This window comes from Nerophis ophidion, linkage group LG21 (assembly GCF_033978795.1).
Source record: "Nerophis ophidion isolate RoL-2023_Sa linkage group LG21, RoL_Noph_v1.0, whole genome shotgun sequence".
Taxonomy (NCBI): domain Eukaryota; kingdom Metazoa; phylum Chordata; class Actinopteri; order Syngnathiformes; family Syngnathidae; genus Nerophis; species Nerophis ophidion.
The window spans coordinates 43309989-43337020 of record NC_084631.1 but is presented as its reverse complement, the minus strand read 5'-3'; the positions used below and the strand labels follow the sequence as shown (position 1 = coordinate 43337020).

The window sequence follows — 27032 nt, the reverse complement described above, 5'->3', positions numbered from 1 at the left end:
TCTACATATTGCTTGGTCCTTCACGGCGCCTACAAGAGACAAACATGGCAACATGAGGACACGTCAAGAAAGAGATGATGTCTACATATTGCTTGGTCCTTCACGGCGCCTAGAAGAGACAAACATGGCAACATGAGGACATGTCAAGAAAGAGATGATGTCTACATATTGCTTGGTCCTTCACGGCGCCTACAAGAGACAAACATGGCAACATGAGGACACGTCAAGAAAGAGATGATGTCTACATATTGCTTGGTCCTTCACGGCGCCTACAAGAGACAAACATGGCAACATGAGGACATGTCAAGAAAGAGATGATGTCTACATATTGCTTGGTCCTTCACAACGCCTATAAGAGACAAACATGGCAACATGAGGACACGTCAAGAAAGAGATGATGTCTACATATTGCTTGGTCCTTCACGGCGCCTACAAGAGACAAACATGGCAACATGAGGACATGTCAAGAAAGAGATGATGTCTACATATTGCTTGGTCCTTCACGGCGCCTACAAGAGACAAACATGGCAACATGAGGACACGTCAAGAAAGAGATGATGTCTACATATTGCTTGGTCCTTCACGGCGCCTACAAGAGACAAACATGGCAACATGAGGACACGTCAAGAAAGAGATGATGTCTACATATTGCTTGGTCCTTCACGGCGCCTACAAGAGACAAACATGGCAACATGAGGACACGTCAAGAAAGAGATGATGTCTACATATTGCTTGGTCCTTCACGGCGCCTACAAGAGACAAACATGGCAACATGAGGACACGTCAAGAAAGAGATGATGTCTACATATTGCTTGGTCCTTCACGGCGCCTACAAGAGACAAACATGGCAACATGAGGACATGTCAAGAAAGAGATGATGTCTACATATTGCTTGGTCCTTCAAGGCGCCTACAAGAGACAAACATGGCAACATGAGGACATGTCAAGAAAGAGATGATGTCTACATATTGCTTGGTCCTTCACGGCGCCTACAAGAGACAAACATGGCAACATGAGGACATGTCAAGAAAGAGATGATGTCTACATATTGCTTGGTCCTTCACGGCGCCTATAAGAGACAAACATGGCAACATGAGGACACGTCAAGAAAGAGATGATGTCTACATATTGCTTGGTCCTTCACGGCGCCTACAAGAGAGAAACATGGCAACATGAGGACACGTCAAGAAAGAGATGATGTCTACATATTGCTTGGTCCTTCACGGCGCCTACAAGAGACAAACATGGCAACATGAGGACACGTCAAGAAAGAGATGATGTCTACATATTGCTTGGTCCTTCACGGCGCCTACAAGAGACAAACATGGCAACATGAGGACATGTCGAGAAAGAGATGATGTCTACATATTGCTTGGTCCTTCACGGCGCCTACAAGAGACAAACATGGCAACATGAGGACATGTCAAGAAAGAGATGAAGTCTACATATTGCTTGGTCCTTCACGGCGCCTACAAGAGACAAACATGGCGACATGAGGACATGTCAAGAAAGAGATGATGTCTACATATTGCTTGGTCCTTCACGACGCCTACAAGAGACAAACATGGCAACATGAGGACACGTCAAGAAAGAGATGATGTCTACATATTGCTTGGTCCTTCACGGCGCCTACAAGAGACAAACATGGCAACATGAGGACACGTCAAGAAAGAGATGATGTCTACATATTGCTTGGTCCTTCACGGCGCCTACAAGAGACAAACATGGCAACATGAGGACACGTCAAGAAAGAGATGATGTCTACATATTGCTTGGTCCTTCACGGCGCCTACAAGAGACAAACATGGCAACATGAGGACATGTCAAGAAAGAGATGATGTCTACATATTGCTTGGTCCTTCACGGCGCCTACAAGAGACAAACATGGCAACATGAGGACACGTCAAGAAAGAGATGATGTCTACATATTGCTTGGTCCTTCACGGCGCCTACAAGAGACAAACATGGCAACATGAGGACACGTCAAGAAAGAGATGATGTCTACATATTGCTTGGTCCTTCACGGCGCCTACAAGAGACAAACATGGCAACATGAGGACACGTCAAGAAAGAGATGATGTCTACATATTGCTTGGTCCTTCACGGCGCCTACAAGAGACAAACATGGCAACATGAGGACATGTCAAGAAAGAGATGATGTCTACATATTGCTTGGTCCTTCACAGCGCCTACAAGAGACAAACATGGCAACATGAGGACATGTCAATAAAGAGATGATGTCTACATATTGCTTGGTCCTTCACGGCGCCTACAAGAGACAAACATGGCAACATGAGGACATGTCAATAAAGAGATGATGTCTACATATTGCTTGGTCCTTCACGGCGCCTACAAGAGACAAACATGGCAACATGAGGACACGTCAAGAAAGAGATGATGTCTACATATTGCTTGGTCCTTCACGGCGCCTACAAGAGACAAACATGGCAACATGAGGACATGTCAAGAAAGAGATGATGTCTACATATTGCTTGGTCCTTCACGGCGCCTACAAGAGACAAACATGGCAACATGAGGACACGTCAAGAAAGAGATGATGTCTACATATTGCTTGGTCCTTCACGGCGCCTACAAGAGACAAACATGGCAACATGAGGACATGTCAAGAAAGAGATGATGTCTACATATTGCTTGGTCCTTCACGGCGCCTACAAGAGACAAACATGGCAACATGAGGACATGTCAAGAAAGAGATGATGTCTACATATTGCTTGGTCCTTCACGGCGCCTACAAGAGACAAACATGGCAACATGAGGACATGCCAAGAAAGAGATGATGTCTACATATTGCTTGGTCCTTCACAACGCCTATAAAAGACAAACATGGCAACATGAGGACACGTCAAGAAAGAGATGATGTCTACATATTGCTTGGTCCTTCACGGCGCCTACAAGAGACAAACATGGCAACATGAGGACACGTCAAGAAAGAGATGATGTCTACATATTGCTTGGTCCTTCACGGCGCCTACAAGAGACAAACATGGCAACATGAGGACATATCAAGAAAGAGATGATGTCTACATATTGCTTGGTCCTTCACGGCGCCTACAAGAGACAAACATGGCAACATGAGGACACGTCAAGAAAGAGATGATGTCTACATATTGCTTGGTCCTTCACGGCGCCTACAAGAGACAAACATGGCAACATGAGGACATGTCAAGAAAGAGATGATGTCTACATATTGCTTGGTCCTTCACGGCGCCTACAAGAGACAAACATGGCAACATGAGGACATATCAAGAAAGAGATGATGTCTACATATTGCTTGGTCCTTCACGGCGCCTACAAGAGACAAACATGGCAACATGAGGACACGTCAAGAAAGAGATGATGTCTACATATTGCTTGGTCCTTCACGGCGCCTACAAGAGACAAACATGGCAACATGAGGACATGTCAAGAAAGAGATGATGTCTACATATTGCTTGGTCCTTCACGGCGCCTACAAGAGACAAACATGGCAACATGAGGACATGTCAAGAAAGAGATGATGTCTACATATTGCTTGGTCCTTCACGACGCCTACAAGAGACAAACATGGCAACATGAGGACATGTCAAGAAAGAGATGATGTCTACATATTGCTTGGTCCTTCACGGCGCCTACAAGAGACAAACATGGCAACATGAGGACATGTCGAGAAAGAGATGATGTCTACATATTGCTTGGTCCTTCACGGCGCCTACAAGAGACAAACATGGCAACATGAGGACACGTCAAGAAAGAGATGATGTCTACATATTGCTTGGTCCTTCACGGCGCCTACAAGAGACAAACATGGCAACATGAGGACATGTCAAGAAAGAGATGATGTCTACATATTGCTTGGTCCTTCACGACGCCTACAAGAGACAAACATGGCAACATGAGGACACGTCAAGAAAGAGATGATGTCTACATATTGCTTGGTCCTTCACGGCGCCTACAAGAGACAAACATGGCAACATGAGGACACGTCAAGAAAGAGATGATGTCTACATATTGCTTGGTCCTTCACGGCGCCTACAAGAGACAAACATGGCAACATGAGGACACTTCAAGAAAGAGATGATGTCTACATATTGCTTGGTCCTTCACGGCGCCTACAAGAGACAAACATGGCAACATGAGGACACGTCAAGAAAGAGATGATGTCTACATATTGCTTGGTCCTTCACGGCGCCTACAAGAGACAAACATGGCAACATGAGGACACGTCAAGAAAGAGATGATGTCTACATATTGCTTGGTCCTTCACGGCGCCTACAAGAGACAAACATGGCAACATGAGGACACTTCAAGAAAGAGATGATGTCTACATATTGCTTGGTCCTTCACGGCGCCTACAAGAGACAAACATGGCAACATGAGGACATGTCAAGAAAGAGATGATGTCTACATATTGCTTGGTCCTTCACGGCGCCTACAAGAGACAAACATGGGCAACATGAGGACATGTCAAGAAAGAGATGATGTCTACATATTGCTTGGTCCTTCACGGCGCCTACAAGAGACAAACATGGCAACATGAGGACATGTCAAGAAAGAGATGATGTCTACATATTGCTTGGTCCTTCACGGCGCCTACAAGAGACAAACATGGCAACATGAGGACATGTCAAGAAAGAGATGATGTCTACATATTGCTTGGTCCTTCACGGCGCCTACAAGAGACAAACATGGCGACATGAGGACATGTCAAGAAAGAGATGATGTCTACATATTGCTTGGTCCTTCACGGCGCCTACAAGAGACAAACATGGCAACATGAGGACATGTCAAGAAAGAGATGATGTCTACATATTGCTTGGTCCTTCACGGCGCCTACAAGAGACAAACATGGCAACATGAGGACACGTCAAGAAAGAGATGATGTCTACATATTGCTTGGTCCTTCACGGCGCCTACAAGAGACAAACATGGCAACATGAGGACATGTCAAGAAAGAGATGATGTCTACATATTGCTTGGTCCTTCACGGCGCCTACAAGAGACAAACATGGCAACATGAGGACACGTCAAGAAAGAGATGATGTCTACATATTGCTTGGTCCTTCACGGCGCCTACAAGAGACAAACATGGCAACATGAGGACACGTCAAGAAAGAGATGATGTCTACATATTGCTTGGTCCTTCACGGCGCCTACAAGAGACAAACATGGCAACATGAGGACACGTCAAGAAAGAGATGATGTCTACATATTGCTTGGTCCTTCACGGCGCCTACAAGAGACAAACATGGCAACATGAGGACACGTCAAGAAAGAGATGATGTCTACATATTGCTTGGTCCTTCACGGCGCCTACAAGAGACAAACATGGCAACATGAGGACACGTCAAGAAAGAGATGATGTCTACATATTGCTTGGTCCTTCACGGCGCCTACAAGAGACAAACATGGCAACATGAGGACACGTCAAGAAAGAGATGATGTCTACATATTGCTTGGTCCTTCACGGCGCCTACAAGAGACAAACATGGCAACATGAGGACACGTCAAGAAAGAGATGATGTCTACATATTGCTTGGTCCTTCACGGCGCCTACAAGAGACAAACATGGCAACATGAGGACACGTCAAGAAAGAGATGATGTCTACATATTGCTTGGTCCTTCACGGCGCCTACAAGAGACAAACATGGGCAACATGAGGACATGTCAATAAAAGAGATGATGTCTACATATTGCTTGGTCCTTCACGGCGCCTACAAGAGACAAACATGGCAACATGAGGACACGTCAAGAAAGAGATGATGTCTACATATTGCTTGGTCCTTCACGGCGCCTACAAGAGACAAACATGGCAACATGAGGACATGTCAAGAAAGAGATGATGTCTACATATTGCTTGGTCCTTCACGGCGCCTACAAGAGACAAACATGGCAACATGAGGACACTTCAAGAAAGAGATGATGTCTACATATTGCTTGGTCCTTCATGGCGCCTACAAGAGACAAACATGGCAACATGAGGACACGTCAAGAAAGAGATGATGTCTACATATTGCTTGGTCCTTCACGGCGCCTACAAGAGACAAACATGGCAACATGAGGACACGTCAAGAAAGAGATGATGTCTACATATTGCTTGGTCCTTCACGGCGCCTACAAGAGACAAACATGGCAAAATGAGGACATGTCAATAAAGAGATGATGTCTACATATTGCTTGGTCCTTCACGGCGCCTACAAGAGACAAACATGGCAACATGAGGACATGTCAAGAAAGAGATGATGTCTACATATTGCTTGGTCCTTCACGGCGCCTAGAAGAGACAAACATGGCAACATGAGGACATGTCAAGAAAGAGATGATGTCTACATATTGCTTGGTCCTTCACGGCGCCTACAAGAGACAAACATGGCAACATGAGGACATGTCAAGAAAGAGATGATGTCTACATATTGCTTGGTCCTTCACGGCGCCTACAAGAGACAAACATGGCAACATGAGGACATGTCAAGAAAGAGATGATGTCTACATATTGCTTGGTCCTTCACGGCGCCTACAAGAGACAAACATGGCAACATGAGGACACGTCAAGAAAGAGATGATGTCTACATATTGCTTGGTCCTTCACGGCGCCTACAAGAGACAAACATGGCAACATGAGGACATGTCAAGAAAGAGATGATGTCTACATATTGCTTGGTCCTTCACGGCGCCTACAAGAGACAAACATGGCAACATGAGGACATGTCAAGAAAGAGATGATGTCTACATATTGCTTGGTCCTTCACGGCGCCTACAAGAGACAAACATGGCCAACATGAGGACATGTCAAGAAAGAGATGATGTCTACATATTGCTTGGTCCTTCACGGCGCCTACAAGAGACAAACATGGCAACATGAGGACACGTCAAGAAAGAGATGATGTCTACATATTGCTTGGTCCTTCACGGCGCCTACAAGAGACAAACATGGCAACATGAGGACATGTCAAGAAAGAGATGATGTCTACATATTGCTTGGTCCTTCACGGCGCCTACAAGAGACAAACATGGCAACATGAGGACATGTCAAGAAAGAGATGATGTCTACATATTGCTTGGTCCTTCACGGCGCCTACAAGAGACAAACATGGCAACATGAGGACACGTCAAGAAAGAGATGATGTCTACATATTGCTTGGTCCTTCACGGCGCCTACAAGAGACAAACATGGCAACATGAGCACACGTCAAGAAAGAGATGATGTCTACATATTGCTTGGTCCTTCACGGCGCCTACAAGGGACAAACATGGCAACATGAGGACACGTCAAGAAAGAGATGATGTCTACATATTGCTTGGTCCTTCACGGCGCCTACAAGAGACAAACATGGCAACATGAGGACATGTCAAATAAGAGATGATGTCTACATATTGCTTGGTCCTTCACGGCGCCTACAAGAGACAAACATGGCAACATGAGGACATGTCAAGAAAGAGATGATGTCTACATATTGCTTGGTCCTTCACGGCGCCTACAAGAGACAAACATGGCAACATGAGGACATGTCAAGAAAGAGATGATGTCTACATATTGCTTGGTCCTTCACGGCGCCTACAAGAGACAAACATGGCAACATGAGGACATGTCAAATAAGAGATGATGTCTACATATTGCTTGGTCCTTCACGGCGCCTACAAGAGACAAACATGGCAACATGAGGACATGTCAAGAAAGAGATGATGTCTACATATTGCTTGGTCCTTCACGGCGCCTACAAGAGACAAACATGGCAACATGAGGACACGTCAAGAAAGAGATGATGTCTACATATTGCTTGGTCCCTCACGGCGCCTACAAGAGACAAACATGGCAACATGAGGACATGTCAAGAAAGAGATGATGTCTACATATTGCTTGGTCCTTCACGGCGCCTACAAGAGACAAACATGGCAACATGAGGACACGTCAAGAAAGAGATGATGTCTACATATTGCTTGGTCCTTCACGGCGCCTACAAGAGACAAACATGGCAACATGAGGACACGTCAAGAAAGAGATGATGTCTACATATTGCTTGGTCCTTCACGGCGCCTACAAGAGACAAACATGGCAACATGAGGACACGTCAAGAAAGAGATGATGTCTACATATTGCTTGGTCCCTCACGGCGCCTACAAGAGACAAACATGGCAACATGAGGACACGTCAAGAAAGAGATGATGTCTACATATTGCTTGGTCCTTCACGGCGCCTACAAGAGACAAACATGGCAACATGAGGACACGTCAAGAAAGAGATGATGTCTACATATTGCTTGGTCCTTCACGGCGCCTACAAGAGACAAACATGGCAACATGAGGACACGTCAAGAAAGAGATGATGTCTACATATTGCTTGGTCCTTCACGGCGCCTACAAGAGACAAACATGGCAACATGAGGACACGTCAAGAAAGAGATGATGTCTACATATTGCTTGGTCCTTCACGACGCCTACAAGAGACAAACATGGCAACATGAGGACACGTCAAGAAAGAGATGATGTCTACTTATTGCTTGGTCCTTCACGGCGCCTACAAGAGACAAACATGGCAACATGAGGACATGTCAAGAAAGAGATGATGTCTACATATTGCTTGGTCCTTCACGGCGCCTACAAGAGACAAACATGGCAACATGAGGACACGTCAAGAAAGAGATGATGTCTACATATTGCTTGGTCCTTCACGGCGCCTACAAGAGACAAACATGGCAACATGAGGACATGTCAAGAAAGAGATGAGGTCTACGTACCATAGAGCCGCCAGTCCAGGGACTCAGGGACTTGGACTCCTTGGTACATCACGGACGGGAAGGCACGTCCTCGGTTTGGAGTCTTCCCACGCTTTCGTCCCCTCATGACGTCCAACTCCGCCATGGTGCGGTCTGACAGGGAGTTGAGTGCCAGCGTGAAGGGAAGACCTGCTCGGTTCTTGGAGTGAACGTATCTGAAGCACACATCAGGTCTTCTGTGACTACTGCGGAGGAAGCTGGAGCCTATCCCACTTGACTACATCATTGACCAATGAGCAAGCAGCACGGCATACCCAGCTATTTATGTTGCAGCTACGCATTATTTCACTCCAGACATTTCAAACTTCAAGTTCAAGTACCAATTAGATAGAATAGAAAGTACTTTATTGATCCCGGGGGGAAATTCTGCACCACACTTGGCTCACGATAGACAATAACAGTCATAAATAATATAGTATAAATAAAATAGTATAAATATATTGTCACACACACTAGGTGTGGCGATGTGACCAATCTAAGACCCAATGTGACCAATTTAAGTCTAAGACTCTATGTGACCAATTTAAGTCTAAGATCCAATGTGACCGACTTAAGTCTAAGACTATATGTGACCGATCTAAGATCCGATGTGACCGATCTAAGTCTAAGACTAGATGTGACCAATCTAAGATCCGATGTGACTGATCTAAGTCTAAGATCCAATGTGACCGACTTAAGTCTAAGACTAGATGTGACCGATCTAAGATCCGATGTGACCGATCTAAGTCTAAGACTAGATGTGACCGATCTAAGATCCGATGTGACCGATCTAAGTCTAAGACTAGATGTGACCAATGTAAGACCCGATGTGACTGATCTAAGTCCAAGACTTGGTGTGACTGATCTAATTCTAAGACTAAATGTGACCAATCTAAGTCTAAGACTAGATGTGACCGATCTAAGTCGAAGACCCAATGTGAACGATCTAAGACCCGATGTGACCAATTTAAGTCTAGGATCCGATGTGACCGATCTAAGTCTAAGACCCGATGTGACCAATCTAAGTATCTAAGTCGAAGACCCGATGTGACCAATCTAAGACCCAATGTGACCAATTTCAGTCTAAGACTCTATGTGACCAATCTAAGTCTAAGATCCAATGTGACCGACTTAAGTCTAAGACTAGATGTGACCGACCTAAGTCGAAGACCCAATGTGAACGATCTAAGACCCGATGTGACCAATTTAAGTCTAGGATCCGATGTGACCGATCTAAGTCTAAGACCCGATGTGACCAATCTAAGTATCTAAGTCGAAGACCCGATGTGACCAATTTCAGTCTAAGACTCTATGTGACCAATCTAAGTCAAAGATCCAATGTGACCGACTTAAGTCTAAGACTAGATGTGACCGATCTAAGATCCGATGTGACCGATCTAAGTCTAAGACTAGATGTGACCAATCTAAGACCCGGTGTGACCGATCTAAGTCTAAGACTAGATGTGACTAATCTAAGACCCGATGTGACCGATCTAAGTCTAAGACTCGATGTGACCAATCTAAGATCCGATGTGACTGATCTAAGTCTAAGACTTGGTGTGACTGATCTAAGTCTAAGACTAAATGTGACCAATCTAAGTCTAAGACTAGATGTGACCGATCTAAGTCGAAGACCCAATGTGAACGATCTAAGACCCGATGTGACCAATTTAAGTCTAGGATCCGATGTGACCGATCTAAGTCTAAGACCTGATGTGACCAATCTAAGATCCGATGTGACTGATCTAAGTCCAAGACTTGGTGTGACTGATCTAATTCTAAGACTAAATGTGACCAATCTAAGTCTAAGACTAGATGTGACCGATCTAAGTCGAAGACCCAATGTGAACGATCTAAGACCCGATGTGACCAATCTAAGTCTAAGATCCGATGTGACCAATCTAAGATCCGATGTGACCAATCTAAATCTAGGACTAGATGTGACCAATCTAAGACCAAATGTGACCGATCTAAGTCTAAGACTAGATGTGACTAATCTAAGACCCGATGTGACCGATCTAAGTCTAAGACTCAATGTGACCAATCTAAGTCTAAGACTCGATGTGACCAATCTAAGATCTGATGTGACCGATCTAAGTCTAAGACTAGATGTGACCAATCTAAATCCAAGACTAGATGTGACCAATCTAAGACCAAATGTGACCGATCTAAGTCCAAGACTAGATGTGACTAATCTAAGACCCGATGTGACCGATCTTAGTCTAAGACTCGATGTGACCAATCTAAATCTAAGACTCGATGTGACCAATCTAAGATCTGATGTGACCGATCTAAGTCTAAGACTAGATGTGACTAATGTAAGACCCGATGTGACCAATCTAAATCTAAGACTAGATGTGACCAATCTAAGTCTAAGACTCGATGTGACCAATCTAAGATCTGATGTGACCGATCTAAGTCTAAGACTAGATGTGACTAATGTAAGACCCGATGTGACCAATCTAAATCTAAGACTAGATGTGACCAATCTAAGACCAAAAGTGACCGATCTAAGTCTAAGACTAGATGTGACTAATGTAAGACCCGATGTGACCGATCTAAGTCTAAGACTCGATGTGACTGATCTAAGTCTAGGACTTGGTGTGACTGATCTAAGTCTAAATGTGACCAATCTAAGTCTAAGACTAGATGTGACCGATCTAAGTCCCGATGTGACCAGTCTAAGTCTAGGATCCGATGTGACCGATCTAAGTCTAAGACCCGATGTGACCAATCTAAATATCTAAGTCGAAGACCCAATGTGACCAATCGAAGACCCGATGAGACCAATCTAAGTCTAAGATCCGATGTGACCGATCTATGTCTAAGACTAGATGTGACCAATCTAAGATCCGATGTGACCAATCTAAATCTAAGACTAGATGTGACCAATCTAAGACCAAATGTGACCGATCTAAGTCCAAGACTAGATGTGACTAATCTAAGACCCGATGTGACCGATCTAAGTCTAAGACTCGATGTGACCAATCTAAGATCCGATGTGACCGATCTAAGTCCAAGACTAGATGTGACCGATCTAAGTCCAAGACTTGGTGTGACCGATCTAAGTCTAAGACTAGATGTGACCAATCTAAGTCTAAGACTAGATGTGACCAATCTAAGTCTAAGACTAGATGTGACCAATCTAAGTCTAAGACTAGATGTGACCAATCTAAGTCTAAGACTAGATGTGACCAATCTAAGACCAAATGTGACCGATCTAAGTCCAAGACTAGATGTGACTAATCTAAGATCCGATGTGACCGATCTAAGTCCAAGACTAGATGTGACCGATCTAAGTCTAAGACTTGGTGTGACCGATATAAGTCTAAAACTCGATGTGACCAATCTAAGATCTGATGTGACCGATCTAAGTCTAAGACTAGATGTGACTAATGTAAGACCCGATGTGACCGATCTAAGTCTAAGACTCGATGTGACCGATATAGGTCTAAGACTAGATGTGACCGATCTAAGTCTAAGACTCGATGTGATCGATTTAAGTCTAAGGCTAGATGTGACCAATCTAAGTCTAAGACTAGATGTGACCGATCTAAGTCTAAGACTAGAAGGGGGTGAGATGACAATGACTTGATGACTGACAACATTCACAGACATTTGTTAGCACAGTTTGTTTTGTTTTGACGTACTGTCAAGTTATAGAATACTGCGGTTCTTTTTTCAGGGCCGATACGGATCATTAGTAGTCGTGCAGGCCGATACCCGATATTTGGAATGGATATTTTCCCGGTAACAGTTCAAGATGCTACCTCAGTAGAAGCATGTAAGTCTCACCTTAAAACTCATCTGTATACTCTAGCCTTTAAATAGACCTCCTTTTTAGACCAGTTGATCTGCCGCTTCTTTTCTTTCTCCTATGTCCCCCCCCCTCCCTTGTGGAGGGGGTCCGGTCCGATGACCATGGATGAAGTACTGGCTGTCCAGGATGGACCGCTCGCCTGTATCGGTTGGGGACATCTCTACGCTGCTGATCCGCCTCCGCTTGAGATGGTTTCCTGTGGACGGGACTCTCGCTGCTGTCTTGGATCCGCTTTGAACTGAACTCTCGCGGCTGTGTTGGAGCCACTATGGATTGGACTTTCACAGTATCATGTTAGACCCGCTCCACATCCATTGCTTTCGGTCCCCTAGAGGGGGGGGGGGGGGGGATTGCCCACATCTGAGGTCCTCTCCAAGGTTTCTCATAGTCAGCATTGTCACTGGCGTCCCACTGGATGTGAATTCTCCCTGCCCACTGGGTGTGAGTTTTCCTTGCCCTTTTGTGAGTTCTTCCGAGGATGTTGTAGTCGTAATGATTTGTGCAGCCCTTTGAGACATTTGTGATTTGGGGCTATATAAATAAACATTGATTGATATTTATTTACAGTAAAAGTTAGTATAGATCAGTATAGGCTGGACAAGGACTGAAGTTGTTTCCTTCAAGATGATTTAGGAAAGAAGATGTTTAATGTAGTGGTTCATTGAGGAGGAACGGGAGGAAATTTCACTTCAACGTTTGACTTTTCAGCCCGCAGCGTCACTCACCTGAGATTGTGCAAGAAGGCGTGCTCCCGCTTCTCGTGCTCGCGTTGGTCGCCGTAGCGACGCTGAAACTTCTCCTTGAAATGAGCAAAGATGTGTTGAGAAGGCGAGGTGTGCATGAGATCCTTCATGGGGTTGGCCAGCGTGTGATCTTCCACTCCCGGCCCAGGGAAGCCGCCGCAGCTCCGACCTGCCGGAAGAAACACACCTGCTTGTTTTGGATTCTACTTCCTGCCTCCACGACAACAGAAGAGGAACCTTGGGGAAGCGCCAACGCTTGAGGATCCACGTAGGAGCTGAAATCGCTGTAGTCCACCAAGTATTTGTCAAAGTGGGAGCCCAGCAGCGTGTTGTAGCCCATCATCTGGTAGTGAAGCGGCGTGGGAGCGTCCTCATGAGTGACCCACAGGGTGTAGGTGTTCTTCTTGTAGCCCACCGTGCTGACGTTCTGCCACACCTGGCACAGGCGGCCCCCGTACTCCTCCATCCTCAGGAACTACACACAGAGCCATGAAGAACTACATCCATATCGCATCATAATCCTCATCGTATTTGTTTATGAGCAATGTGAACAGGACTACTTCTAATATGAATAACCTGGAAGCCTTGGACATCCGGCAGGGAGGATTGCGGCTGGACGAGATCCTCTTTAGTCCCGTTGACCTGGAAGCACTTCATCACGTTCACTTCTTCTTCTGTGGTCTCAGGAGTGATTTTGTAGGAAGCTCCCCAAGGAGGCTCCGCCCCCAGCTGGTACGTCGACACCTGCCCTGGTGACCAATCTAAGTCTGAGACTCCATGTGACCAATCTAAGACCCGATGTGACCGATCTAAGTCTAAGACTAGATGTGACCAATCTAAGCCTAAGACTCGATGTGAACAATCTAAGTCTAAGACTTGATGTGACCAATCTAAGATCCGATGTGACCGATCTAAGCCTAAGACTCGATGTGAACAATCTAAGTCTGAGACTTGATGTGACCAATCTAAGTCTAAGACTTGATGTGACCAATCTAAGATCCGATGTGACCGATCTAAGTCTAAGACTAGATGTGACCAATCTAAGCCTAAGACTCGATGTGAACAATCTAAGTCTAAGACTTGATGTGACCAATCTAAGATCCGATGTGACCGATCTAAGTCTAAGACTAGATGTGACCAATCTAAGCCTAAGACTCGATGTGAACAATCTAAGTCTAAGACTTGATGTGACCAATCTAAGATCCAATGTGACCGATCTAAGTCTAAGACTAGATCAATCAATCAATGTGACCGATCTAAGTCTAAGACTAGATGTGACTAATGTAAGACCCGATGTGACCAATCTAAGTCTAAAACTCCATGTGACCAGTCTAAGTCTAAGACTCGATGTGACCAATCTAAGTCTAAGACTCGATGTGACCAATCTAAGTCTAAGACTCGATGTGACCAATCTAAGATCCGATGTGACCGATCTAAGCCTAAGACTCGATGTGAACAATCTAAGTCTGAGACTTGATGTGACCAATCTAAGTCTAAGACTTGATGTGACCAATCTAAGATCCGATGTGACCGATCTAAGTCTAAGACTAGATGTGACCAATCTAAGCCTAAGACTCGATGTGAACAATCTAAGTCTAAGACTTGATGTGACCAATCTAAGATCCGATGTGACCGATCTAAGTCTAAGACTAGATGTGACCAATCTAAGCCTAAGACTCGATGTGAACAATCTAAGTCTAAGACTTGATGTGACCAATCTAAGATCCAATGTGACCGATCTAAGTCTAAGACTAGATCAATCAATCAATGTGACCGATCTAAGTCTAAGACTAGATGTGACTAATGTAAGACCCGATGTGACCAATCTAAGTCTAAAACTCCATGTGACCAGTCTAAGTCTAAGACTCGATGTGACCAATCTAAGTCTAAGACTCGATGTGACCAATCTAAGTCTAAGACTCGATGTGACCAATCTAAGATCCGATGTGACCGATCTAAGTCTAAGACTTGGTGTGACCGATCTAAGTCTAAGACTAGATGTGACCAATCTAAGTCTAAGACTCGATGTGAACAATCTAAGTCTAAGACTTGATGTGACCAATCTAAGATCCGATGTGACCGATCTAAGTCTAAGACTTGGTGTGACCGATCTAAGTCTAAGACTCGATGTGACCAATCTAAGATCCGATGTGACCGATCTAAGTCTAAGACTTGGTGTGACCGATCTAAGTCTAAGACTAGATGTGACCGATCTAAGTCTAAGACTAGATGTGACCGATCTAAGTCTAAGACTAGATGTGACCGATCTAAATCTAAGACTAGATGTGACCGATCTAAATCTAAGACTAGATGTGACCAATCTAAGACCAAATGTGACCGATCTAAGTCCAAGACTAGATGTGACTAATCTAAGACCCGATGTGACCGATCTAAGTCTAAGACTCGATGTGACCAATCTAAGTCTAAGACTTGGTGTGACCGATCTAAGTCTAAGACTAGATGTGACCGATCTAAGTCCAAGACTAGATGTGACTAATTTAAAACCCGATGTGACCGATCTAAGTCTAAAACTCGATGTGACCGATCTAAGTCTAAGACCCGATGTGACCGATATAAGTCTAAAACTCGATGTGACCAATCTAAGATCTGATGTGACCGATCTAAGTCTAAGACTCGATGTGACCGATCTAAGTCTAAGACTAGATGTGACCAATCTAAGTCTAAGACTAGATGTGACTAATGTAAGACCCGATGTGACCAATATAAGTCTAAAACGCGATGTGACCAATCTAAGTCTAGGATCCGATGTGACCGATCTAAGTCTAAGACCCGATGTGACCAATCGAAATATCCAAGTCGAAGACCCAATGTGACCAATCTAAGACCCGATGAGACCAATCTAAGTCTAAGATCCGATGTGACCGATCTAAATCTAAGACTAGATGTGACCGATCTAAATCTAAGACTAGATGTGACCAATCTAAGACCAAATGTGACCGATCTAAGTCCAAGACTAGATGTGACTAATTTAAGACCCGATGTGACCGATCTAAGTCTAAGACTCGATGTGACCAATCTAAGTCCAAGACTAGATGTGACTAATTTAAGACCCGATGTGACCGATCTAAGTCTAAGACTTGGTGTGACCGATCTAAGTCTAAGACTAGATGTGACCAATCTAAGTCTAAGACTAGATGTGACCAATCTAAATCTAAGACTAGATGTGACCAATCTAAATCTAAGACTAGATGTGACCAATCTAAGACCAAATGTGACCGATCTAAGTCCAAGACTAGATGTGAATAATCTAAGACCCGATGTGACCAATCTAAGTTTAAGACTCGATGTGACCAATCTAAGTCTAAGACTCGATGTGACCAATCTAAAATCCGATGTGACCGATCTAAGTCTAAGACTAGATGTGACCGATATAAGTCTAAAACTCGATGTGACCAATCTAAGTCGAAGACCCAATGTGACCAATCTAAGACCCGATGAGACCAATCTAAGTCTAAGACTAGATGTGACTAATTTAAAACCCGATGTGACCGATCTAAGTCTAAGACCCGATGTGACCGATATAAGTCTAAAACTCGATGTGACCAATCTAAGATCTGATGTGACCGATCTAAGTCTAAGACTCGATGTGACTAATGTAAGACCCGATGTGACCGATATGGGGGTCATGGTAGAAGTGCATTGTGGGTCTTGGAATGCTAACTGCTACATGCTACTGCCGTAGCTATTAAAATGGATCATTTCATGGTTGGTGGTAACTTATAAAAAGTGAGAAGGGCTGAAGAAAAATGGCGTTGAAAAGGAAATCATGTAGTGCAGATTACAAGCTGGACGTAGTGAAATATGCAGCAGAAAAGGACAAGAGGAAGCGGCGCATACCTTTGGAGTTGGCAGAGTTGTTTAGAAACGACATCGAGGAAGGAGATTTATGGATTAGGAGTGAGAGATAGTTTGGTAATGGTATAGCATGTTCTATATGTTCTAGTTATTTGAACCATAATATGTTAGGTTAACATAGCAGTTGCTTATTTATGCCTCATATAACCTACATCAGGGGTGCCCACACTTTTCTGCAGGCGAGCTACTTTTCAATTGACCAACTTGAGGGGATCTACCTCATTTATATATATTATTTATATTTATTTATTTATGAAAGAGACATTTTTGTAAACAAGTTAAATGTGTTTAATGATAATACAAGCATGTGTAACACATATAGATGTCTTTCTTTCACGAAGACAAGAATATAAGTTGGTGTATTACCTGATTCTGATGACTTGCATTGATTGGAATCAGACAGTAATGATGATAACGCCCACATTTTCAAATGGAGGAGAAAAAAAGTTGTCCTTTCTGTACAACACCACATGAAAGTGGTTGGTTTTTGGCATCAAATTCATCCAGCTTCCATACACTTTACAAGAAAAACATTGGCGGCAAATTCCGTAGCTTGCTTGATTGACATTCACGGCACCCGAGGGTCTTGTGAGATGACGCTGGCTGCTGCCAGTTCATTATTATGAAAAAATGACAGAGAGGAAGGCGAGAAACACTTTTTATTTCAACAGACTTTCGCGCCGTCCCTTCCGTCAAAACTCTAAAGGCCGACTGCACATTTCCTATCTTCACAATAAAAGCCCTGCTTCATGCTGCCTGCGCTAACAAAATAAGAGTCTCGGAAAGCTGGCGTGCACAAGTGATGTGCACGCCAGCTTTCTGAGGGATCGCTTGTGCACGCCAGTTTTCTGAGACTCTGTATTTAGTTAGCGCAGGCAGCATGAAGCAGGGCTTTTATTGTGAAGATAGGAAATGTGCAGTCGGCCTTTAGAGTTTTGACGGAAGGTACGGCGCGAGAGTCTGTTGAAATAAAAAGTGTTTCTCGCCTTCCTCTCGGTCATATTTTCATAATAATGATCTTGCAGCAGCCAGCGTCATCTCACAAGACCCTCCGGTACCGTGAATGTCATTTAAGTGACGTCTTGGTGAAGATTGATGATCACTCATTTTTAGGTCTATTTTTTTTAAAAGCCTGGCTGGAGATCGACTGACACACCCCCCGCGGTCGACTGGTAGCTTGCGATCGACTTAATGGGCACCCCTGATCTACACTTATTCAGCCTGTTGTTCACTATTCTTTACTTATTTTAAATTGCCTTACAAATGTCAATTTTAGCTCTTGGGTTTTATCAAATACATTTCCCCAAAAATGCGACTTATACTCCAGTGCAACTTATATACAGTGGGGCAAAAAAAGTATTTAGTCAGCCACCGATTGTGCAAGTTCTCCCACTTCAAATGATGACAGAGGTCTGCAAAAAAGTTCTATTTTGGTTTCATCTGACCACATGACATTCTCCCAATCCTCTGCTGTATCATCCATGTATCCATTTTGGTATAAAATCAATTCATCGTGTTCGGAGGAAGAAGAATACTGAGTTGCATCCCCAAGAACACCATACCTACTGTGAAGCATGGGGGTGGAAACATCATGCTTTGGGGCTGTTTTTCTGCTAAGGGGACAGGACGATTGATCCGTGTTAAGGAAAGAATGAATGGGGCCATGTATCGTGAGATTTGGAGCCAAAACCTCCTTCCATCAGTGAGAGCTTTGAATGCTTGACCAAATACTTATTTTCCACCATCATTTACAAATAAAAGAGCTCCTTGATCAGTTTCCCAGGAAGAGGGTCAAGTAAGCATGTTGTCTGTTTTATTCCATTTACACGTAACAATTCCTCTAATGTTATTTCCTCAAAACGAGAGAAACTATTTTGGAGGGCAGTATCCGCCGTATATACCATCGTATCAGTGTTAATAGAACCCCGTTGTGATCAAGGAGCTCTTTGTATTATTAGGTCCATCAGTGCTAAATATTATAAACTTATCACTCTCCTCGGGCACTGTTCCCCTAGCATTCAAAAAAGCGGTTATTCATCCTCTTCTTAAAAGACCTAACCTCGATCCTGACCTCATGGTAAACTACCGACCGGTGTCTCACCTTCCCTTTATTTCAAAAATCCTTGAAAAAATTGTTGCGGAGCAGTTAAATGAACACTTAGCGTCTAACAATCTATGTGAAACCTTTCAATCCGGTTTCAGAGCAAATCACTCCACGGAGACAGCCCTCGCAAAAATGACTAATGATCTATTGCTAACGATGGATTCTGATGCGTCATCTATGTTGCTGCTCCTCGATCTTAGCGCTGCTTTCGATACCGTCGATCATAATATTTTATTAGAACGTATCAAAACACGAATTGGTATGTCAGACTTAGCCCTGTCTTGGTTTAACTCTTATCTTACTGATAGTATGCAGTGTGTCTCCCATAACAATGTGACCTCGGACTACGTTAAGGTAACGTGTGGAGTTCCCCAGGGTTCGGTCCTTGGCCCTGCACTCTTCAGCATCTACATGCTGCCGCTAGGTGACATCATACGCAAATACGGTGTTAGCTTTCACTGTTATGCTGATGACACCCAACTCTACATGCCCCTAAAGCTGACCAACACGCCGGACTGTAGTCAGCTGGAGGCGTGTCTTAATGAAATTAAACAATGGCTGTCCGCTAACTTTTTGCAACTCAACGCCAAAAAAACAGAAATGCTGATTATCGGTCCTGCTAGACACCGAACTCTATCTAATAATACAACTCTAACATTTGACAACCAAACAATTAAACAAGGCGACTCGGTAAAGAATCTGGGTATTATCTTCGACCCAACTCTCTCCTTTGAGTCACACATTAAAAGCGTTACTAAAATGGCCTTCTTTCATCTCCGTAATATCGCTAAAATTCGCTCCATTCTGTCCACTAAAGACGCTGAGATCATTATCCATGCGTTTGTTACGTCTCGTCTCGATTACTGTAACGTATTATTTTGGGGTCTCCCCATGTCTAGCATTAAAAGATTACAGTTGGTACAAAATGCGGCTGCTAGACTTTTGACAAGAATAAGAAAGTTTGATCATATTACGCCTGTACTGTATATACCTTTATATACATATATACATACATATATACCTATACTGTATATACCTTTATATACATATATACATACATATATACCTATACTGGCTCACCTGCACTGGCTTCCTGTGCACTTAAGATGTGACTTTAAGGTTTTACTACTTACGTATAAAATACTACACGGTCTAGCTCCATCCTATCTTGCCGATTGTATTGTACCATATGTCCCGGCAAGAAATCTGCGTTCAAAGGACTCCGGCTTGTTAGTGATTCCCAAAGCCCAAAAAAAGTCTGCGGGCTATAGAGCGTTTTCCGTTCGGGCTCCAGTACTCTGGAATGCCCTCCCGGTAACAGTTCGCGATGCCACCTCAGTAGAAGCATTTAAGTCTCACCTTAAAACTCATTTGTATACTCTAGCCTTTAAATAGACTCCCTTTTTAGACCAGTTGATCTGCTGTTTCTTTTCTTTTTCTTCCATGTCCCACTCTACCCTGTGGAGGGGGTCCGGTCCGATCCGGTGGCCATGTACTGCTTGCCTGTGTATCGGCTGGGGACATCTCTGCGCTGCTGATCCGCCTCCGCTTGGGATGGTTTCCTGCTGGCTCCGCTGTGAACGGGACTCTCGCTGCTGTGTTGGATCCGTTTTGGACTGCACTCTCGCGACTGTGTTGGATCCATTGTGGATTGAACTCTCACAGTATCATGTTAGACCCGCTCCACATCCATTGCTTTCCTCCTCTCCAAGGTTCTCATAGTCATCATTGTCACCGACGTCCCACTGGGTGTGAGTTTTCCTTGCCCTTATGTGGGCCTACCGAGGATGTCGTGGTGGTTTGTGCAGCCCTTTGAGACACTAGTGATTTAGGGCTATATAAGTAAACATTGATTGATTGATTGATTGATAATGTGAATTCCTGGATTTTTTTTCCACATTCTGTCTCTCACAGTTGAAGTGTACCTATGATGAAAATGACAGACCTCTGTCATCCTTTGAAGTGGGAGAACTTGCACAATCGCTGGCTGACTAAATACTTTCTTGCTTTATGCTTGGACGCTGCTTTAACTCCACATTCAAAACATTCCATAGTTTCACTCCACTATTTGAAGTACAAAAACTTTGAATGGTTGTTCTATAATTAAGCATTTTGCTGAACAATTTTTGAATGCTTCCTGGGAGTTCATTTATTTTAGCTTTATACATTATTTGTGCCCTTTGATACAAAATAATATCATTACATTTCAATATTTTTCACTGTAAGAATAGTGAATGAGTGTGATCCAGATATCCAACCTTGTTGATGATGCATACACCTCTTTTCTGAAGTATACACATCCTTCAGAGCAGAGTGGTTGAAAGGGGAAAGGCAGAAGAAGTCAAAATGTTTCTTACCATTATAATAATCTATACGACTGGACTTGGCCTTCAGGTCAAACCAGGCCTCAAATGGCTCCTTGATCTCGGCGTAAGGTAAAGAAATCACACCTGCAAGGAAACATCAGTCTAACAACTTGGAGGGATTTAAACATCAAGTAATCACCTGGCTCACCTCTGACATGGTAAGTGGGACCAAAATCTGGAAGCGAAGGCAATGCTTTTGCTTCACAATCTGCAAAAATGTGCAGAATATGTCAAACATGAAGTCAGGTGTGCAGAATATGTCAAACATGAAGTCAGGTGTGCAGAATATGTCAAACATGAATTCAGGTGTGTTAAATATTCAGAATATGTCAAACATGAAGGCAGGTGTGCAGAATATGTCAAACATGAAGGCAGGTGTGCAGAATATGTCAAACATGAAGGCAGGTGTGCAGAATATGTCAAACATGAAGTCAGGTGTGCAGAATATGTCAAACATGAAGGCAGGTGTGCAGAATATGTCAAACATGAAGGCAGGTGTGCAGAATATGTCAAACATGAAGTCAGGTGTGTTAAATGTGCAGAATATGTCAAACATGAAGTCAGGTGTGCAGAATATGTCAAACATGAAGTCAGGTGTGTTAAATGTGCAGAATATGTCAAAAAGGAAGTCAGGTGTGCAGAATATGTCAAACAGGAAGTCGGGTGTGCAGAATATGTCAAACATGAAGTCAGGTGTGCTAAATGTGCAGAATATGTCAAACATGAAGTCAGGTGTGCAGAATATGTCAAACATGAAGTCAGGTGTGTTAAATGTGCAGAATATGTCAAAAAGGAAGTCAGGTGTGCAGAATATGTCAAACAGGAAGTCGGGTGTGCAGAATATGTCAAACATGAAGTCAGGTGTGCTAAATGTGCAGAATATGTCAAACAGGAAGTCAGGTGTACAGAATATGTCAAACATGAATTCAGGTGTGTTAAATATTCAGAATATGTCAAACATGAAGTCAGGTGTGCTAAATGTGCAGAATATGTCAAACATGAAGTCAGGTGTGCTAAATGTGCAGAATATGTCAAACATGAAATCAGGTGTGCAGAATATGTCAAACATGACGTCAGGTGTGCAGAATATGTCAAACATGAAGTCAGGTGTGCTAAATGTGCAGAATATGTCAAACATGAAGTCAGGTGTGCAGAATATGTCAAACATGAAGTCAGGTGTGCAGAATATGTCAAACATGAAGTCAGGTGTGCAGAATATGTCAAACATGAAGTCAGGTGTGCAGAATATGTCAAACATGAAGTCAGGTGTGCAGAATATGTCAAACATGAAGTCAGGTGTGCAGAATATGTCAAACATGAAGTCAGGTGTGCAGAATATGTCAAACATGAAGTCAGGTGTGCAGAATATGTCAAACATGAAGTCAGGTGTGCAGAATATGTCAAACATGAAGTCAGGTGTGCAGAATATGTCAAACATGAAGTCAGGTGTGCAGAATATGTCAAACATGACGTCAGGTGTGCAGAATATGTCAAACATGAAGTCAGGTGTGCAGAATATGTCAAACATGAAGTCAGGTGTGCAGAATATGTCAAACATGACGTCAGGTGTGCAGAATATGTCAAACATGAAGTCAGGTGTGCAGAATATGTCAAACATGAAGTCAGGTGTGCAGAATATGTCAAACATGAAGTCAGGTGTGCAGGATATGTCAAACATGACGTCAGGTGTGCAGAATATGTCAAACATGAAGTCAGGTGTGCAGAATATGTCAAACATGAAGTCAGGTGTGCAGAATATGTCAAACATGATGTCAGGTGTGCAGAATATGTCAAACATGAAGTCAGGTGTGCAGAATATGTCAAACATGAAGTCAGGTGTGCAGAGTATGTCAAACATGAAGTCAGGTGTGCAGAATGTGTCAAACATGAAATCAGGTGTGCAGAATATGTCAAACATGAAGTCAGGTGTGCAGAATATGTCAAACATGAAGTCAGGTGTGCAGAATATGTAAAACATGAAGTCAGGTGTGCAAAATATGTCAAACATGAAGTCAGGTGTGCAGAATATGTCAAACATGAAGTCAGGTGTGCAGAATATGTCAAACATGAAGTCAGGTGTGCAGAATATGTCAAACATGAAGTCAGGTGTGCAGAATATGTCAAACATGAAGTCAGGTGTGCAGAATATGTCAAACATGAAGTCAGGTGTGCAGAATATGTCAAACATGAAGTCAGGTGTGCAGAATATGTCAAACATGAAGTCAGGTGTGCTAAATGTGCAGAATTTGTCAAACAGGAAGTCAGGTGTGCAGAATATGTCAAACATGAAGTCAGGTGTGTTAAATGTGCAGAATATGTCAAACATGAAGTCAGGTGTGCAGAATATGTCAAACATGAAGTCAGGTGTGTTAAATGTGCAGAATATGTCAAACATGAAGTCAGGTGTGCAGAATATGTCAAACATGAAGTCAGGTGTGCAGAATATGTCAAACATGAAGTCAGGTGTGCAGAATATGTCAAACATGAAGTCAGGTGTGCAGAATATGTCAAACATGAAGTCAGGTGTGCAGGATATGTCAAACATGACGTCAGGTGTGCAGAATATGTCAAACATGAAGTCAGGTGTGCAGAATATGTCAAACATGAAGTCAGGTGTGCAGAATATGTCAAACATGATGTCAGGTGTGCAGAATATGTCAAACATGAAGTCAGGTGTGCAGAATATGTCAAACATGAAGTCAGGTGTGCAGAGTATGTCAAACATGAAGTCAGGTGTGCAGAATGTGTCAAACATGAAATCAGGTGTGCAGAATATGTCAAACATGAAGTCAGGTGTGCAGAATATGTCAAACATGAAGTCAGGTGTGCAGAATATGTAAAACATGAAGTCAGGTGTGCAAAATATGTCAAACATGAAGTCAGGTGTGCAGAATATGTCAAACATGAAGTCAGGTGTGCAGAATATGTCAAACATGAAGTCAGGTGTGCAGAATATGTCAAACATGAAGTCAGGTGTGCAGAATATGTCAAACATGAAGTCAGGTGTGCTAAATGTGCAGAATTTGTCAAACAGGAAGTCAGGTGTGCAGAATATGTCAAACATGAAGTCAGGTGTGTTAAATGTGCAGAATATGTCAAACATGAAGTCAGGTGTGCAGAATATGTCAAACATGAAGTCAGGTGTGTTAAATGTGCAGAATATGTCAAACATGAAGTCAGGTGTGCAGAATATGTCAAACATGAAGTCAGGTGTGCTAAATGTGCAGAATATGTCAAACATGAAGTCAGGTGTGCAGAATATGTCAAACATGAAGTCAGGTGTGCAGAATATGTCAAACATGAAGTCAGGTGTGCAGAATATGTCAAACATGAAGTCAGGTGTGCAGAATATGTCAAACATGACGTCAGGTGTGCAGAATATGTCAAACATGAAGTCAGGTGTGCAGAATATGTCAAACATGAAGGCAGGTGTGCAGAATATGTCAAACATGATGTCAGGTGTGCAGAATATGTCAAACATGAAGTCAGGTGTGCAGAATATGTCAAACATGAAGTCAGGTGTGCAGAATGTGTCAAACATGAAATCAGGTGTGCAGAATATGTCAAACATGATGTCAGGTGTGCAGAATATGTCAAACATGAAGTCAGGTGTGCAGAATATGTCAAACATGAAGTCAGGTGTGCAGAATATGTCAAACATGAAGTCAGGTGTGCAGAATATGTCAAACATGAAGTCAGGTGTGCTAAATGTGCAGAATTTGTCAAACAGGAAGTCAGGTGTGCAGAATATGTCAAACATGAAGTCAGGTGTGTTAAATGTGCAGAATATGTCAAACATGAAGTCAGGTGTGCAGAATATGTCAAACATGAAGTCAGGTGTGTTAAATGTGCAGAATATGTCAAACATGAAGTCAGGTGTGCAGAATATGTCAAACATGAAGTCAGGTGTGCTAAATGTGCAGAATGTGTCAAACATGAAGTCAGGTGTGCTAAATGTGCAGAATATGTCAAACATGAAGTCAGGTGTGCAGAATATGTCAAACATGAAGTCAGGTGTGCAGAATATGTCAAACATGAAGTCAGGTGTGCAGAATATGTCAAACATGACGTCAGGTGTGCAGAATATGTCAAACATGAAGTCAGGTGTGCAGAATATGTCAAACATGACGTCAGGTGTGCAGAATATGTCAAACATGAAGTCAGGTGTCCAGGATATGTCAAACATGACGTCAGGTGTGCAGAATATGTCAAACATGAAGTCAGGTGTGCAGAATATGTCAAACATGAAGTCAGGTGTGCAGAATATGTCAAACATGATGTCAGGTGTGCAGAATATGTCAAACATGAAGTCAGGTGTGCAGAATATGTCAAACATGAAGTCAGGTGTGCAGAATGTGTCAAACATGAAATCAGGTGTGCAGAATATGTCAAACATGATGTCAGGTGTGCAGAATATGTCAAACATGAAGTCAGGTGTGCAGAATATGTCAAACATGAAGTCAGGTGTGCAGATTATGTCAAACATGAAGTCAGGTGTGCAGAATGTGTCAAACATGACGTCAGGTGTGCTAAATGTGCAGAATATGTCAAACATGACGTCAGGTGTGCAGAATATGTCAAACATGACGTCAGGTGTGTTAAATGTGCAGAATATGTCAAACATAAGTCAGGTGTGCTAAATATAGCACGTGGTCATGCTGGGAATGCTTTAGCTAGCCACTAATAGACAGTTGTCATATTTCATGTATGCAGAATTGAAGATCAGGTTCTGTGTACTAATTAATGCAACAAAACGTATCAAATATATGTTGTTTGTCGAGGAAATGAACAATAGTTTCTAAACGGGTGATGGCGTTGTATAAGTCAAGAATAGTTGTTTTTTTACATGTAGATATACACGTCTCTGCTGTAAGTACGAAGACAATCACAGCTAAATACAAAAGTAAAACCGTTTATCTCATGAAATAACTCAAATGAATTTGATTTTATGATAAACATGCTATCTTATTTACTGTTCCAAAGTTTGCAAATGGGCGCGCTTACCAAACACAGAAGTGCACAGAAGAAGAGCAGCGAGGACCCAACGCGGCGTCATTTCTATCTAAAAGAGCAGAATTACAAGATGTTTCAAAAGAGCTTGAGCTTCATTTAAAAGAACATCCTGCAAACTGCACCACTTCCTCAACTGCGGTCAAAGAGGATGGCGCTCTGGACCAATCACAGACAAGTCCGGAAGTAAGTGGTCCAATCAGAGGAGAGGAGGCAGGCTTTAGGTAACGACACATCATGTGATCGGCATCATGTGATCACCCACTTCCGGGCACACAATTTGCATCATCGTCAGGTTCTTTCCGTGCAAATCGATACTTTGTGTCTAGATGTTTGTCTTTCAATCAGCAGAGTTGTTTATT

At 43.1% G+C, this 27032-nt stretch overlaps 1 protein-coding gene across 1 annotated transcript in view; it reads right to left on the bottom strand.

Annotated features, from left to right (window-relative positions):
• Nucleotides 1–26824, bottom strand: part of LOC133540142 (digestive cysteine proteinase 1-like) — a 32837-nt gene extending 6013 nt beyond the window's left edge. The window contains exons 1-7 of the mRNA XM_061882674.1: nucleotides 26665–26824; nucleotides 21809–21868; nucleotides 21652–21744; nucleotides 13891–14063; nucleotides 13552–13789; nucleotides 13297–13483; nucleotides 8734–8927 (exon numbers count right to left, since the gene is read on the bottom strand). Coding sequence (XP_061738658.1) covers nucleotides 8734–8927; nucleotides 13297–13483; nucleotides 13552–13789; nucleotides 13891–14063; nucleotides 21652–21744; nucleotides 21809–21868; nucleotides 26665–26716 — 997 coding nt within the window. The 5' untranslated portion in view covers nucleotides 26717–26824. The remainder of the gene's footprint in view (nucleotides 1–8733; nucleotides 8928–13296; nucleotides 13484–13551; nucleotides 13790–13890; nucleotides 14064–21651; nucleotides 21745–21808; nucleotides 21869–26664) is intronic.
• Between the last annotated feature and the right edge of the window lie 208 nt (nucleotides 26825–27032).